Source organism: Sarcophilus harrisii, chromosome 3 (genome assembly GCF_902635505.1).
Source record: "Sarcophilus harrisii chromosome 3, mSarHar1.11, whole genome shotgun sequence".
Classification (NCBI taxonomy): Eukaryota; Metazoa; Chordata; class Mammalia; order Dasyuromorphia; family Dasyuridae; genus Sarcophilus; species Sarcophilus harrisii.
This window is the reverse complement of record NC_045428.1, coordinates 271989544-272008087: the sequence shown is the minus strand read 5'-3', so window position 1 is coordinate 272008087 and position 18544 is coordinate 271989544. Positions and strand designations below refer to the sequence as shown.

At 35.5% G+C, this 18544-nt stretch overlaps 1 protein-coding gene across 1 annotated transcript in view; it reads left to right on the top strand.

Moving 5' to 3' along the window:
* The window catches only part of PHEX (phosphate regulating endopeptidase homolog X-linked), a 259922-nt gene that overhangs the window by 136565 nt on the left and 104813 nt on the right, over nt 1–18544 (top strand). The window contains exon 12 of the mRNA XM_003763504.2: nt 4782–4883. Coding sequence (XP_003763552.1) covers nt 4782–4883 — 102 coding nt within the window. The remainder of the gene's footprint in view (nt 1–4781; nt 4884–18544) is intronic.

The window sequence follows — 18544 nt, the reverse complement described above, 5'->3', positions numbered from 1 at the left end:
TAGAGGTGAGATTCAGTTCCTAAGGAACTCTTTCTCTGATGAGAGGGATTAGGCTTTCTCTAATTCTGTCTCTTCATATGCTTGCCCTATGAAAAGTTACTTAAGTATAGGTTTGAGTCATATTTATAGACTTCCAAAAGGAGGAAGTAAAAAGGTATTTGGCATACAATGTAAATAACATATTGGATAGCTATTTATTTCCTCCAACCACAATTAAAATATTAAAAAGATAAAAATCTCATAAGTATACATTGACATCAACAGAAAAACTTAAATAGCCACAGTGACATAAAAACTACTATAGTCTCTTAGTTGAGACAAACAGTAGAAAGTGAAGCAGTTTGCAGTGCTGCTGAATAGGCATTTTACATTTTACCTTGGCTCTGCACTTTCCAAACATTTCTCTCAAGGTCTATGTCTTTAGGCAAGTCAGTCAGACATAGAGTTCCTCTTTCTATCAGTTGTCATCTTCTTTAATTCTGGAACTCTTCTAGGGGCTGATAATCATTGTTATCATTGAATGAGAAAAGTAGGATATCTGACCTCATGAACTCACAGAGTCCTTCTAAGGCTGGAAATGTCCATTTTAGATGGTTACTCGGTAAACTAAACTCAGTAAACAAAAAGCCAACTCCAAACTTAGGTTGGAAAATGCTGTCAGCACCATGGACAAAGCTCCAGCTTCTGTGCCCTAGTTATGCCTCTGTATATAATGATAGCTGCTATACATATGGACAACTGTCCTAGAATAGCCAGATTAGGCAAATAGCACAAAAGCTTCTCTTCTTTCCCTTCCTGATGCTACTTGAGATTTTGACTTTGTTCTTTGGCTGCTACACCCTAGGAACAATAAAAACCAGCTAATATTTATATAGCAATTACTATGATGTGCCAGGTACTATTCTAAGGGCCTTACAAATATTGTATCATTTGATTTTCACAACAACTCCAGGGGATAGGTGCTATTGTTATCCCCATTTTATAATTGAGGAAACTGAGGCAAATAGCAATTAAGGAACTTGTCCAGAGTCACCCAGTTGTTAAATATCTGAAGCCAGATATTGAACTCATGTCTTCCTGACTTCAGACTCAGTGCTTTGTCCATTATACTATCTCACAGTCCATGTATTTTAAATATACATGTATATATTCTATTATTTTGTTAAATATTTCACAATTACATGTAAACATTTTTAACATTGATTTTTTTTTTTTTTAAAATGTTGAGTTCCAAATTCTGTTCTTCCTTTCTGCTTTTACCTCACCATTTGAGAAAGAAAGCAGTATGATATCAATTGTATAAGTGGTCATGCTAAACATATTTCCCTATTGGCCATTTTGTAAAATAAAATATGCACAAACCTCTCAAAAATAAAGCAAAAAATTATGCTTCAGTCTGTACTTTTGAGTTCATCAGTTATCTTTCTGGAGGCTGATAGCATTTTTCATCATGATTTTTTTGGAATTGTCTTGGATCATTGTCTTGATCAGAATAGCTAAGTCTTCAGACTGTTGATCATACTTACAATGTTGCTATTACTATGTATAATGTTCTCCTGGTTCTGCTCACTTCACTTTGTATTAGTTTATGTAAGTCTTCCTATGTTTTTTCTGAAAGCATCCTCATCATTTCTTATAGACCAATAGTATTCTATCATAATCACATACCACAACTTGTGCAGTCACTCCCTAAATGTTATTGCCCATATATTTTAACTTGTAAATATTGTCATATTTCTGGAGTGAGAAAAGAGCACCATAATTCCCCCCTGTCATTCTTGATGTAAAATTGATGTCAGATGATGGGAAGAGAGAGACAGAAAGTGAAGTCCCTCCATCTTTAAGATCCATTGAATTGGCCACTTCTCCTGGTATAGTAGACCATCTTATCTGGTGCAGTTAAGATGTAGTCTTCCAAAACTGACAGGTCCTTCACTGGTAAGCACATATTTCATTGTAAGTGACAAAGCTGTAGACTCAGTACTTCATGGATTGTTTTCTAGCCAGAGTTGACAAAGACAGGTGAAGCTGCTATTTGCCTTAAATTACACTAGAGCTTCCTCACTTATATATTAAGAAATGCAATTGGAAATTTTTGTTTTAGGGCAGTCAGCACAAAGCATGGTTTTCGTTATGGAGGAGAAACACTGGCCTAATGGGGGAGGATAACAAATCCAGGTCCCAGCAGACCCATCTCAGCTTGTATGCAGTTGAATGGGAGAGCATGAAGGGGTAGGGAAGGATGTCACTCTAGTATGCTATCTGGTGGTATCATGTCTTAACAAGTTATTCTTAATAATTAGGTCTTTATGCTTAACTGTTAATTTTATGCTACTGAAGGAATGAAAGTGCTGTCAGGACCATGGACAAAGCTCTAGCTTCTATGCCCTAGTTATATAGCTTTGTATATAATACCTGCTATACATATGGACAACTGTCCTAGAATAGTCATATTAGGCAGATACCTACAGTAGCTTCTCTTCTTTCCTTTCCTGATGCCATTTGAGATTTTCTCTCTGGCTGCTATATCACAGGTTATAATTTTGCAAAATGAAGTCTTTCCCTTCCTACCAATTATTGTAAAGCATCAGACACATGATTCCAAATAAATAAGCTTGTGGGATAGAAAAACAATTCAAACACAGCTTCCTTTTCTATGAAACTGTTTCCCTTTAAAAAAAAAAAAAAGAACAACAAAAATACCAAACCTCAGAAAGGCAGAGATAAGCATTTGTCCAGAAAAAGTAGAAAATTCTTATCTAAGCATCTAGATTTTATCTTGCTAATTCCTTACCAATTAATTGTTATCACCAAGCTTAAACCAGATTTGAGGAAGATCTTGTTCTAAGATTAATTAAAAAGATTTCCTCTCCAGAAACTCAAGTGTCAATAATGGGGCATACATGAATAGTGGCAGTCTAGGAGGGGCCAGAGATGGGTCCCCAGCTTGACTGGAAGTGCTTTCCTGCTAATGAGGCATATGTGAAATAGGTTATATATAATCAGTGATGATTTTGATTAATTAGTAGAAAAAAATGGTAGCTATCTCAAGGTACTAAAAAGACAATGAGTAAAGTTGAGTCTGGAGTCCAGATTTTGGAGCCAAATCAGAGACTTTCAGCATATGTAGATAGAATCCCAAGGATCAGATTGGGTAGAAGAATATGCATTTCATTTGGACTTCAAATTTTTTTTTTTAGTAAAAATGAGGGAATTGGAATAGATAAGTCCTTTTATCTGTCACAGTGGATTGAGCACCAGACCTGGAGTCAGGACAACCTGAGTTCAAATCCTATCTCAGATACTTATTAGTTATATAACCCTGGATAAGTTATTGAACTTCTATTGAACCTACCTCACAGGATTGATGTAAGGATCAAATGAAATGCAAATACTTGTAAAAAGCACTTAACCAGTGTCTGGTACATAGTAACTATTATGTAAATTCTTCTTCCTTTTCCTTCCCTTCTTTTCCCTTTCTTGCTTTAAATTTTAGGGTCTTCAGTGGCATCTAGGTATACAAATATTAATACTGTCTTGGCATTAAAACAAACTGAGGGAACAAGTAGAGAGTGTAGTCTGGACAGGGACAATGGGAACAGGTTCTAGTTCCAATTTGTAAGATGGAGAAATTCCCTATGATGGTAGATCCCTGGACAAGAACTATTTACTATCTCACCTTTTTCAGTGTAATTATTAAGGGCTGGAAAATGAGTGTTAATCTTGTGAGTGAGATTAATCTCTATATTTAGTGGTTGATTGCAATCGGAGGTGGTCTTCTACTTCTAATACCCTTCTTGTTTTTTGTTTTCCTACTTTAGGCATCGAACTTTTTTCTTTCTTATTATATTTCCCCCCCCCCCTTTTGGAGCCAAATCAGAGACCCCCCCCCCCCGTCCCCCCAAGACCTGGAAGGTTCCTTTCTTATTTCCAGGAAAAAAACACCCAACCCTTAAATCTTGAGTTTGAATCCTAGTTCCTGCATTTGGCTCCTTTGTTAATTTTAGGTAAGAAATTTCTCTGGTTCTGAATTTTCTCCTCTGTAAAATGTGTGTGTGTGTGTGTGTGTGTGTGTGTGTGTGTGTGAGAGAGAGAGAGAGAGAGAGAGAGAGAGAGAGAGAGAGAAGAGAGAGAGATAAGGTGAATGAGAAGATAAGAACAAAGATACTGAGAAAATATCTGGTTTGCCCTAGGGATCAAACTTAAAAAGAACTGACTGGGGTACCCAGAACAGCTCTGATTCATGTGGGAGAAGTTTTCCCTCAGGGTTCCTTGTCATTCTACTTGGCCTTCTGTTAACTCTGGATCTTTTCAGTTTCAGTCATTTTTCTGAAATACCCAACTCTGTGTTCACTTTTTGACTTTTTATTCTTTTCTCCTTCAGCCCTTATAGAAAATTGAAATGAGTTGTCAGAGCTAGATAGCCACAGGCAGATTTAGGTTACAAGGTAGGAGTTATGGTAATTTCTTCATGTAATCTGTTTATTGCTGGTCCTTGAAATGATTTGGAGAAGTAAATGCTGCAGTCACTGCAACTCCTCTCTACTTCTGCTGAGTTGAGGAAGAGTCTTTCTTTGCAGGGTCTTTCTGGAATGTCCCAGTCTCAGTACAAAGAAGGCACCTCTCTTTTCATTAAACTGTGTCTCCCTGAAATGGGGCTCGGCCCTGAAGCTCTCTTTCAGAGGTTCCTGCTTTTTACATCTTCTCATTGTCTACCTTTTGCCTTCTGTCTTTCTACCTTATGCCTAGACTTTCTTATTAGGGTGACTTTCTTTTTTTAGATGGAGGAACTGATTGAAGGAGTTCGCTGGGCCTTCATTGACATGCTGGATAAAGAAAATGAGTGGATGGATGCAGGGACAAAGAGGCGAGCCAGAGAAAAGGTAAAGAAATCTCACGTTTAAAATTTTTTTGGTAAGTGGTTTCATGCTTGATTCTGATTTAACGTTTTGATGTTTGCACTGTTGTTGAAGCTTCTAAACACCTATAAAACTAAATTCTATTTTGGAATGTACAAATAGATTTTACTCTCTGGAAATAAGAGGAAATGAGTCCTGCCCTTTCATTTTTCTAATGGGATTTTCAAAATTATAGTGGTTATGGTATTGTGGATAGCATGCTGGGCATAAACTCAGGAAGACCCAGCTTCATATCGCAACTGTGACATTTTCTAGTTGTATGATCCAAAGCAAATGATTTAACCTCTCTGTACCTCATAATCTCTTTAGAACAAGGATTTTTCACCTTTTTTGTGTCACACGCCCCTTTGTCAGCCAGGTGAAGACATGGACCTATTCTCGAAAAGATGATTTTTGAATGTGTATGATAAAGTACATGAGATCGTAAAGGAAATCAATCACATCAAAATATACACACATATACACATTTGTATAGACACATGTACAGACACACAAACATATATACATATATATCCACACACATAAATACGCACACACGTGTGTGTGTGTGTGTGTGTGTGTGTGCATGTGTGTGTATTGCAGACTTCAGTTTAAGGACTCTTTAGATCCTATGTTTTAAATCATAAATAGATCTGTGCAAAGAGTTCCCATACTGGGAGTTGCCCAAATTGATGCAACCATTGGTTTTTCATGTATTTTAGTGTTTTTTGAAAGACTTTATAGCATGGTCTTCAGTTTTTTTTAGGAGTGATTCTGTTTAGCCACACTTCCTGTTAGCCAGTGATTTTGCATAAGCCTCTTAGTGTATATGGCAGCATGCAGAACAGCAGGGAGTTAAGAGGAACAGCTGGCAGGAAAGACCTGAACAACAAAAGAAAAGGGAAAACCCTGTATTGGCTCTGTGTCCTTCTGCTGCATGCACAGTGTTATCCCTAGGTTCCATGGATGATGCTGCCTTTGTAAGCAAATGAAACACATCCTGCTGCATTATTTTTCAGAGGTGACCCAAAAAGCATGACCAGTAAGACTACCTGTATGATCTTAGGCAAGATATCTAACTTTTCTATGTCTCAGTTTCTTTATTTATAAAATGGGTTGGTTGTATCAGGTGAACTTCAAGGTTCTTACCAGTTTAATGATTCTGTGATCACTTTAAGCTTCAGTGACTCTGCTAGGGATAGCCCTCAAGTGATCAAAGCCTAGTACAGTGGAAAAGGAGCAATTTTCCATTTCCAAACCTGACTCTAAATTTGCAGCTTTGCTGCTTATTAACTGTATGATTGTGAGCATGTCATTCAAGCTTCCTAAGACTCGGCTTTCTTGTCTGTAAATAAATTAAGGAAGGAAAGGAAGAAAGACAACAGACATTTATTAAGCTCTTACTATGTACCTAAGAGAGATGAACTGGCTCAGGTCAAAAATGGAACAGATAAAAGCTTCTGGCCTAATCAGCAGTGACATTATGCATGTATGTGTGTATATATATCTATATATCTATGTATCTATATATCTATTTATTTACTCATTCATTCACTCATTTATTTATCTACTTGATTATTCATTCATTCATTTATCTATCTATCTGTTTGTTTGTTTATTTATTTATTGCCCATTATATGCATTGGACTAAGCACTACACAAACATTATCTGATTTGATCCTCACAGCCACTCTGCAGTGTAGGTACTTTTATCATTCCTATGTTTAGTTGGGAAACCTGAAACTGAAGGGATTGTAATTTGCCTAGTGTCACACACTTAGAAAGTGTTTGAGACTGGATTTGAATTCAGTTCTTCCTGACTCCAGTTCCAGCATTCATTCTATATTATTCTATAGAATAATAGCTCTTGCCTAGCTGCCTTGATGAGTTCTGAAGTGTTTTCCAGCATTAAATATGAGGTATTCTGATTGACATGTTCTCATACACATAGCATTACTGCAGAGTAATGAGACATTACCATGCACTACCTGTGGCAACCAATCCCATCATTTTCTTTTCTTTAAATTTTTAAATGGACATCTTTTGTATTCATATCACTTTTATTTCTGAATAGAGCTCTGCCCCTTTCCCCAAGTCATTACTTTATAATCTACCTTATTTTATGTGCTGAAGGAAATTCTGTCCTTCAGTGAATCTAGCCAAGCTCTTGGACTGTATATTCCCTACCCATTGCCCTTGGAGTGGATGGTGTGTCAGCAAGGATCCTCCCACCTCAGGGCTGTAATCTCTTCAGCGCATTTTTCTGTCAACATACATGAAAAGCTTTCTTGGTGTTTGACAGTGAAAAAGAACAAAAGGGGGGAAAACAGAATAAAGGTTAAGTCTTATTTGCCCCTCCCCAAAGCCTGTCAGTCAAGACTGTCCATCATCTTATAGAGAATGGGCAGCGGCTTCTCACAGAGGGAACTAAATTACATTCTGAGGTATGAAGCTGGTGAAAGGGTAGGGGGACCTCTCAGCATTATGATGTTTGTTGTTTTGAGAAGATTTTTTTTCATTTATTTAAGCATTTGGAGTCTCTTTTAGAGAATCTTTGGTTGTTATGGTGTGGTGAGAGAAAATGAATATTACTACCATAGCTTGGTTTTTTTTTTAGCACTCTGACCCCTTCTAGTAGAAAAGAGCCTCTCCTGACTTGAGTATGTGAATTGTGTGAGTGATATAAACATAATGTCCTGGGAACAATAACCTCTTCTTCAACAAGCCCATACAGTGTTTATCTCAGGGACATGGCAAAAGGTTGAAAGTGATCTGCTGCATCACTGTTTGACATTCTAGTCAAGGTGACTGGGGATCCCACTTTACACAGAAGTAGTCTTAATTCTATTCTTATTATATATTCCTGTTTGCCAACAGGTTTGCTCTGAATTTCATTGTGCATCTGGGGAAGCTGCTACATCATTGTTATTATTTTAACAAAGTACTTGCTTCTGATGACCTGAGAGTTCTTAGAGATGAACAGAACAGGTAGAAGAAGAAAAAGCACCTATTTATCATTTTATTTAGATTCCCCAGGAAGCCTCAGGAAGCATCTTGAAGTGCTGATTGTATTTGGAATATCAGAATGCTCAAAAAATGAAAATAAAAATGTGGATGCTGCTTCTTCATCATCCAATAAAAGAGAAGGGCTCTCTAGGGTGGATGAAGGTGGGTCTTATTTTGGACTACAAAAGATTTGGCTTTTCTTTTTCTCTGGAATAAATAAAGTGCAATTCTCAAGAAGTTCTCTGGATGGAGCTCTTGGTACTTGAAAAGAACATACATAGTTAAAGAGCTAAAGACTTTTATGCAGTATTTTGTTTCTTGTCTGTTTTTTGAAAATTATTATTTTTTCTTTGTCATTCTTTCTCTGCTGTATCTGACTTGATTGCCTTTTAATAACCAACAAGAATGGGGGAGCTTTACCTACTAATTACTTGAATTTTACATGGAAATCTCTGATTATTTTCTAGATACTTTCTGTTCCTATTTAATAATCCCTACATTAAGAAGAAATTCTTTACTTTCACCTACATTTTAGGTGGAGGTACATAATTTGCTCTCATCCCATGGTAAACCTTGGCACTATTCTTTGGGCTTGTATTTTTTTTTTAAACTATTACCCCTATGCCCAAGATTTCTCATCAGTTAACAGTATACACAGTAGACTAGTGCTGAATCACTGGGAAACTTATAAGAAAAACTGGAAAATAATGAATGAGAAGGAAGAAGCTCTACTTTTCCTACCAGTTTAAAGATCCTATATTGACAATGTACTATATGGCATTAAATGGTGACCACAATATTCCACAGTAATGAACCTCCTGAAACTGGGAAGAAAACAAAAGAGAGAGAATGAAAATGGGCAAGAGCTTATTATTATGACTTGTATAACAGTGGTGATGTTTTGAAGAAGGAAATTTATTGATAATGTTTTGTCCTGTTACTTTCTGGAGGCAATTAATGGTGAGTAATCAGCAATGGTGGCCTTACTTCTTGGGAAGAATAAACTGGTTATCTCTGACTTCTTCCTCACCTCTAGAAAGAGATCATGAATAGTTTTTATATTATTTAACAGTTTACAGTCTGGTATAGTTGAAAGAACATTGAATTTATAATCAAAAGATCTGGATTTGAATTTTTTGTATTTATCTAACCTTGGGCAAGCCACATTATCTTTTTAATTTTCAATGTTGTTCCCAGCTATTAAAATTCCAAAAATTCCTTCCAGTTCTAGATCTTATGGTAAGGTATTTTTAAAAACTAGTCTTGTGAACGAAATGTAATCTTTTTGTGATCATGTACTTTGAAAATGGTTAGAAAGTTATTATAAATAAATATCAGGTCATAGGGATTTGTTAATTTTTTTAAAAGCACAAATAGGTCCTGATTTTTTTTGTCAGCACTTTGATTTTACCAGAAGTGTGTAGTATGATAATTCCCTCAATGCACACAGATTTGCCATGTCTCTATAACTTCTGTTTTAAAAAGTGGCCTGGCTGTCATGAACAGTTAAGCAACTTGCCCAAATATATCCAGTTAATTAATATGTGTGGAAGGATAGATTTGAACCAGGTCTTCTTAAGTCCAAGGTCAGCCCTCTTTTTGTTACAACTTGTAAAACAATTTAAAAAACAATCTTTGTTAATCTTTTTTCTTGATCCAAGTACTAAGAACTTTGAGGTCATTTTGTAATGATTCCCATGCACAATAGTGTATTTGGATGCAGCTGCAGATCCATTATAGCTTCAAAAACAAAGCAGAGAATGTAGTACTAGGAATCAGAACTTGATTTGATTACTAGTTCTGCCACTTAGGAGCTGTATGGCCCATGACACAGAGTTTATTTTCCCATCTGTAAATTTGGGTGAATAATATTTGTATTACCTACCTTATTATGGGATTATTTTGAGAGAGGTGCTTTGCAATTTATTAAGTGCTTTATGCACATAAATTTGATCTTGGGACATTGAATGGAATTTCCACAAAGGGATTGTCCTCACCTCCCTCTGATAAAACATCCATTGGCTCCCTATTACTTCTAGGGTTTCAATTGGCATTTAATGCCCTTCATAACCTGGTCCCTTCCTACTTTTCTGATCTTCTTATTCTTTAGCCCTTTGCACATAGTTTCCTTTTTGACTCATTGTTTCTAATTGGTCTTAATTTAAGAAATCTCTAAAATTAGACTTAGATATAGCTTGCTTTAGGATTTTTCCAAATATAGCTAAAAGGAATTCCCAACTTCTGGAGAAGCACTGAATAGTACCCCAAACTTTTTCTTTTTTGGCTCTTGCTCTCACATGGCACTCTATCTTTCAATTCTGTGCCTCTTCATTGGTTTACCCCTGTGCCTAGAATGCTCTTCCTCCTTACTCTGCTTCCTGGCTCTCTGGTTTCCTTCAAAGTTCATCTAAATCTTACTTTTTTTCAAGTTCTCTCTGAGATCACCTTCCATTTACACTCTATGAATCTTATATGTAGAGAGTAGTTTGCATATTGTATATTTGCATATACCTGGTGCTAGGGATATAAAGACAAATATGATAGCCTTCTCTGCCCTGAACAGAAGATAAACTTAAGGTAGAAACAATATGTTCAGAGATAAGTAAACACAAACATTTACAAAGTAGATTCTGAGCTTGTAGGGAGAACAGTCACATTGAAGGTGGAATGAAGGATGAAGAAGTAGAAGGTTGGCTATGAGTGGTAGTACTATAATAAGGAAAAGACTAAGTATGCTCCTTTGAGAGAACTGGGGGTTCCAACTGGTAGAGAAGGAAGGCATTCCAATGAGAATAAAAATGAAATCATAAACAGGGCAAGGGAAAAGACCCACTAGTTTCCCACATTTCTTCCTTAATTATCTGCTTTCCCCGCCACATCCCACTCACCATCCTGAGCTATTTTCTTTCTCAGCCCATTTAATGCATCCCAGTGGAAAGAACCCCAAACTGGGAGCCTAAAAATATAGGGACCTCATCCTAGCTTTGCTACTAAATCTGTGTGCAATTTTATCATTGTAGGTCTCAGTTTACTCATCTTGAAATGAAGGAAGTGAGTTAGATAATCTTTAAGGTCCCTTTTGTTCTCACATTCCATGAAATTTGAGCTTTTCCCTAAACTATTTTCTATCTATATTGTTTCTTTTGACTTAATACTCATCTGACCATCAGTAACTGATTAACCTTTAGTCTGTGAATTTTTGACTTTTTTTTAAACAATAAGTTTAAAAATAAGTAAAATAAGTACACCTACAAAAATGACTTCTTCCCTTTTTTTTTGTCATAGATAAAAACATATTTATAAATATGCATCCACATAGAGACAGATACACTGAGATATTTCCTGCATGTACAAGTTGTATGGTAGGGCCTTTTGGATACATGCTTCTCCAGCTGCCTCCCCACCTTACCAGCCTTATATTCTTGGTATGATTTTTATCTCCTCCTTCTTGGTTTGCAACTTCCATCTTTATTTAGGAATGTTAAGTTAAGGAAGACCGAATCAGGAGTAGCAAATGAAAGTGAATTTTGATTGTTCTGTACCTGTGTTATAATATTTTTCATATTGAATAGGATGATGAATAAAGAAGAATAATGATTTTAAGCTCTAAGTTTCTATCTGTCCAAATACCAAAAATAAGCTTCTTTTGAAATGTTTAGTTATAGCATTTGAGAGCTAAAAGAGATCATGGAGAACATCTAATCCAACTTCCTCATTTTACTGATGAGGAAATTGGAGCCTAAGGATGCCAATATACTTTTACTTTTCTTATTTTTTTTTTTGTACTCTTACCTTTTCCTCCTTTCCTCTACTTGTAAGCCACAGTGGTCTTGTGGACAAGAAGACAGTCATGGGTGGTGGCAGATTGTGGTGATGTCTGTGTAAGGAGCCACCACATAGGGTTTGTGGTTTTAATTGATTATTAAATTATTCTCTGATTATAAAAATGAATGACCTTCTTTACATGAACCATTATGAGACACTTTAAAGATATAAGAAAATAATTTTATTTGCTTTGTGTGGAGAAGGAATCTGGAACCTGGGATTTAATTGATGAGGAACACTAATTATGGCAACTCCTTCCACTAAGTAGACAAGTAACTTGTCTGCAACATATAGTCTTAGATCAAATCAAATTGTAAAGTTTCAATCAGCTTTATTATACATGTATCATAAATGTCTGGCTTTGTTGTTTGATTTTCCAATGTGGGTTTAATTGAATTGTACTTTGGTGGACTAGATTGTTACCAACATAATGTCTTTGGGGTCCTTATGGGTGATTTGCATGAAATTCCATTTTAGTAACTAGTGTCAGTGGGATAATAGGTTCTTGAGGCAGAGAGCACCTTAGAGGTCATTTTGTTCAGTCCCTTCATTTTATGTATGATCCATGATGGCCTAGAACCACCTCCACCCCGTATATCCCCCCCACCCCCCTCCCCAAACAAGAACAACAATAGCAAAACAAAAACAAGAACCTCTGGCTGACTTAGACTGGATCCGATCCTGTAGACTGACACCTTGAAATTTAGTTTTCCTTTTTGACTCATTGTTCCTACTTGGTCTTAATCTAGGAAATCTCTAAAATTACACTTGGTTGTAGTTTGCTTCAGGGTTTTTCCAAATATAGGTAAAAGGAATTCCCATCTTCTGGAGAAGTACTGAAGATAGCACAAGAAAACTGGGTATGGAATAGACTTTATTTCACACAGAATATTCAAGGAATGCATAGGATTTACAAAAGCCAACAAACAATATACATATAAAGTAACTAAAAGGGACCATTTAAAAGGGACTATTACTGGGACTACTAATATGGCGACTTTTTGCCATTATATTAATTTGTGATATATTCATATATAACTTCTCTGAGATTCATAGAATACCTGAGGCCCAGTTTCAAGATTGATGAGTCCTTAGCTTGGACAATCATTTTATGAAGGGCCCAGACAATGCAAATTAAATATACCTGCAAAATTGCTTCTTGCCTTTTTTTGTCATAAATAGAAACATATTTGCATACATATATCCACATAGAGGTACAGATACAGATACCTCTAATCACTGAGATGTTTACTGCATTTATAAGTTGACTGACAAAGCCTTTTGGACACATCCTATCTTCTCAACTCACTATGGATTTCTCTTTTCATTGGTAGCTTTGCCTTTCCATTCCTTTTGGAGAGAAATTTCTTTCTTCCTTGGGAATGTAAGCTCTCTTGTATGCTTGTATTTATATCATCAGCACTTAGCATAATTTCTGGTATATATTAAGGGATTAAAAAATCTCTCTCGCTCTCGCTCTTGCTCTCGCTCTCTCTCCATTATTTAAAACATTAATTCTTTCTACATCTTTGACAAGAAGAACCCAGTCTCACTTGAATATTTCTAGTAAAAGGGAAGTCATTAACCTTAAAGGCATGCTATGACTTGTGTTATAGTGAGGTTACAGTACTTCATTTTAGATATTCACAAAGTTTAGTTTTCAAGTAAAAGTTCATTAGCTCTTGAGTTATTTAGCATTAACAAGTAAGTCAGTAGACAGCATGCCTCTTACAAAAATTAAAAAAAAACATTTGGTTTTAACTTTCTCCTCTTTTCCCTTCCTCCTCCCACTCATTGAGAAGGCAAGAAATATAAAATCCATTTTGCATATGAAGTCATGCAAAGCACATTTTTACATTAACCTCATTATGGTAGGTGAAAAAAATAAGAAAAATAAGGAAAATATGAGAAAATATGTTTCAATCTGTTCTGAGTTCATCAGTTCTCTCTATGGAGGTTTTTTTCAAAGTACTTAATAAGTATTTTAATCCATTGTAACCCAATCTAATGGCTACATAAAAACGTAGATGGTACACTCATCATATTTGCAATTACGCAAAACTGAGAAAGGAGAGTTAACATACTGGATATGACAGTCTGGCTCCAAAAGTATTTGGACAGATGTCTTGATAGAGATTTTAAAAAATTCAGTATCTGAAAGTCTAGTTGGAAGCAACAAAGGACACACAGTAAGAAGGTAAAACAAGATTGCTTCACAGATAGTATTTCATGATTCCTTGAGCATTTTCTAGGATCACTGTATTGATCAGAGCAGCTAAGTCTTTCATGATTAATTGTCATTATGTTATTACAGTTATTTTGTATAAAATTTTAGTTCTGCTCACCCCACTTTGCTTCAGTTCATATGTCTTCCCAGATTTTTCTGAAATCATCCTGCTTGACATTTCTTATAGCATAATAATATTCCATCATAATCATCTACAACTTGTTCAGCCATTCCCAATTGATAGGCTTCTCCTCAGTTGAGAGGGACAGAGACAAAGAGAGAGATAGAGAGACAAGAGAGAGAGAGAGAGAGAGAGAGAGAGACAGAGGGAGAGACAGACAGACACAGAGAGACAGAGACAGAGAGAAAGACAGAGACAGAGAGAGACAGAGAGAGAGAGACAGAGCGAGAGAAAGAGAGAGAGGGAGAGACAGAGAGAGAGAGAGAGAGAGAGAGCGAGTGAGTGAGCGAGCGTTTTTGATCCTTTAATATGTGCCAGAAATTGTGCTAAATGCTAAGGATACAAATACAAGCATACAAGAAAGCTTATATTCCCATGGGGAGGAATAGAACAATTGGAAAGGAATGGAAAGGCAAGGCTATTGATGAGAAGGGAAATCCATAGTAGTTGAGCATATAGGATGTATTCAAGAGGCCCTGTCATATGCCTTGTTCATACAAGATGGGCCTCTCCACAGTTGCTATCACAAAAAAAAAAGCTGCTATAAATATTTTGTACATATAGGTCTTTTTCTTTCTTTCTTTCTTTTTTTCTTTTCTTTTTCTTTCTTTTTTTTTTTTTTTAATATTTCTTTGCTGTATAAACCTAAGAGTGGTATTTCTGGGTCAAAGGGTATGTACTTTTATATATTTTGGATGCAATTCCATATTGTTCTCGATAATGATTGGACCTGTTTATAATTCCATCAGTAATATATTAGTGTCCTATTTTTTATATCCCCTCTAGCATTTGCCATTTCTAAGAGGTGTACCTCAGAGTTGTTTTAATTTTCATTTCTCTAATAATTAATGATAGTAGAATTCTAAAATAAATTTTGAGAAATTTGTTGCCAGGCAATTATTAAAATTTTAGAAGGATTCCCCCATCTTTATGTTTTAAGCTTCTTTCCTTTTAGTTCTTTTTTGGTTCTATTACATATTTTTACTTTATTAGTTATATTTTTAATTATGTAATATGAAAAAAATAAGAGGAATAAAGATACTAATTAATTGAATTCCAGAATCATAGATCTAAATATGATCTCATTGAATTTAACTCACTTTTCTTTTTTACAGATAAGGAAATTTAAGTGACCAGCATAAAGTCACCCACATAGCAAAATGTCAAAGGAAGAACTTGAACCAAGATAATTTTTATCATGTTTCTTGCATATATCCATTTACATGATAGAAAAAATGTGAGGACAAAATTGGGAAGGGATAACAATATTTGGAGATATGAGAAAAAATAAATGGATAACATTTTTGTGGCTTGGAAGATAGAATATTGTTTACATTTAGTGTATTTTCAAGCTTCTATTATGCATAGCTTTCTATGGTCCCTTTTAACTCTAACATTTTCAGATTTAGGCTTTTAAACAAATGCCAAAAATCACCTTTTCTACCTCAAAGAAATACTTTGATGTTTCTGTAATCTTTTCATAGCTCTATCATTCTTGTTATATGGGGCACTCTATGCTAATAGAAATGTTCATAAATATAGATTAGTGGGTTAATTCCAACTTGAGATCGTCATAATATTTGTTTCTTGCTGCAAATGGACACATGCAAACACATGGTCCATAATTTTTAAATATTTGTATATACTTCTAGGAGACAAAGGGACAAATAGGTGGATTGAGTGTTGGGCCTGCAGTCAGTGTCTTTTGTGACCCTTAGTAGCTGGGTAAGTTATTTAACCTCTATTTACCTCAGTTTCCTCCATGTACCTTGTTGGACTGTTGTGAGGATGAAAACAGAAAATAATTGTAAAGTTCCTAAAATAGCACCTAGAACATAGTAGGTGACATAAAAATATTATCCTCTTCCTTCTCATCTTCATTATCATTAATATAAGCATTCACAGTCTCTCTTCTTTCTTACCAATAAATGCAGTATATTATAGGATGATAATAAGAATCAAATGGGTTAATAAATGCAAAATACTTTGGGAACCTTAAGGCATCTACCTTAAAACAGATGTCCTGTTTTGTGTGAGAAAGCCAGGGTGAAGTAAACTTACAGGGTGAGGAGGTTTCTGTAGTATTGTGGAAAGTCCAGGAGAATCAAGAGTACATACTAGAGAGTTAATAACCTGGTTAATCAATCAAAATCTGATATTTTAGTGTGATTTTTTTAGGGGGATGTCTAAGGAGGGAAAGATAGTTTGAGATGAGTGGGGTATAGTGGAAAGAATGCTGTTTTTGCAAGGAAGTTAGAGTTCTACACCTGGTTTTACCACTTAAAAAGTTGTGTGATGTTGAACACGTCACTGAACTTTCTGAAGATCCATTTTCTCACCTGTAAAGAAGTGATCATAATAACTGTTCTGTATGGCTTGTTGGATTGTGTTGAGGATCAAATGCCATTACATGTGAAAGCACTTTTCAACCTCCAAAGCACAAGATAAACACAAGGGATTATTATATCTTTGGAAAGCAATTCAGAGACAGCCACATGACCTAAGAAGTACTCTCAAAGTGGGAAACAGGAGAGTGACCTTTAATAAATGATGGAAAGTATCCCCTGGTTTTATTTCCAGATAGTAAAATTTTAAGGCTTAATTTTCTTGTTCACAAGCTAGTACCAAATTATGCAACTCTCTTTCCTGGTATAAGGAAGGACTCCAAAATGTTGGGTTGATCCCTGGAATGGTATTTGTGAGAAAACATGGCTAAGGTAGGTAGGTATGAATGGGTTTTGATCTACAACATTAAAGGGACTTACCAGAAGAATAAGACCATTGATCAATTAAAGTTTTAGATAATGAAGCAAACAAACAAACATATCTACTATATGCCAGACACCATGATAGGATCTGGGAATATAAATATAAAGATAAAAATGAAATAGCCCCTTCCACTTGGAAATTTGCATTCTTTCTAGAGAATACACATATTTAAATATATACATATATGTATACATATACATACATATATGTACATATACATATATTATATATAGGGTAATGAAACAATAACTAGGATTTATATAGATCTTTAAGGTTTGCATTTATTATCTCATTTGATCCTCATAAAAAGCTTGGGAGGTAGGAGCCATCATTATCACCATTTTCAGGATTAGATAAATGAGGGAGGTTAAATGATTCACTAGGATCACAAGCTAATAAATTTTTGGTCTTTCTCTCTGATTAGTGAAGCAAAACTCAGGACGAAGAAAAAAGTGTTTATTAAAATATGTCCAGATAGAAGCACATAGATGGTCTGATCACTAGAGATAAGCAAGGGATTCAAGCTGGAGCTGGCTTTTATTGATAGCTTTTGTAATCGGATATAGACAATTTGGACTGGTCTAAGTCAGCAGAAGGGGACTGGACCTTTTTATTTCAATTCCTCCCCAAATGCCTATATGTGATGTTATCAGGTAGGGGGGTACAAACATCACAGATACGGGTATGTGACAAAGCTGCAGACTGGGTGATATTTTCCCCATAGAGCCTTCTTCAACACCGATTTACAACCAAGACTGGGGACAATGAGTCACAGGACTCAAACTGAGGATTTCTTGATTCTAGATCCAGTCCATTAAAACAAAGAAAGGACCTAGAGCTGTGTTTTCATCATTCTAGGGAACTTGTATCATTACATTCTTAGAAGGTGGACCCTAACATTGAGGGAGTTGAAACAGTATTTGTGTACAGGAACATAGGTTTTCTTATCTAAAGTTCTCCAATCACTATTCTACACTGTCTAGGTATATGATCCCCAAGCAACTAAGTAGGTATGCCCTGTGCCAGACATTCCTTTGATCTAGGATTCTCACTATTGGTCTAGTTCAGCAATTTTTTGACAATTTAATATCTTAGAGATCTTCCCAGACCCCTGAAAATTAAGTGATTTGCCCATAGTTTCAGGGATTATGTATTATGGAAAATGGACATCCTTGTTGTGAAGCCAGTTTTCTGTCTACTGTTTCATATTGCCTCTTACTTGTAAGGTATTGTCCATCCGTCCTTCCTTCCTTCTTTCCTTCCTTCCTCCTTCCCTAAACATCCACATATATAGACTATATATATATATATATATATATATATATATATATATTATATAACACACACACATACAATATGGGCAGCTATATGATACAGTAAAAAGAGGGCAGAATCTGGAGTCAGAAAGAGTTAAGTTCAAATCTACATCGGATGCTTCCTGGTTATGTGATTCTGGGCAAGTCATTCAACTTGGTTTACTTCAGTTTCCTCATCTGTAAAAGGAACTGGAGAAGGAAATGATAAAACAATTCAGTATCTTTACCAAAAAAACCTCCAACTAGGTCATGAAGAATTGAGTATTTCTGAAATGATTGAATATATACAATATATTTGAATTAGAAATTTGCTTACATATTT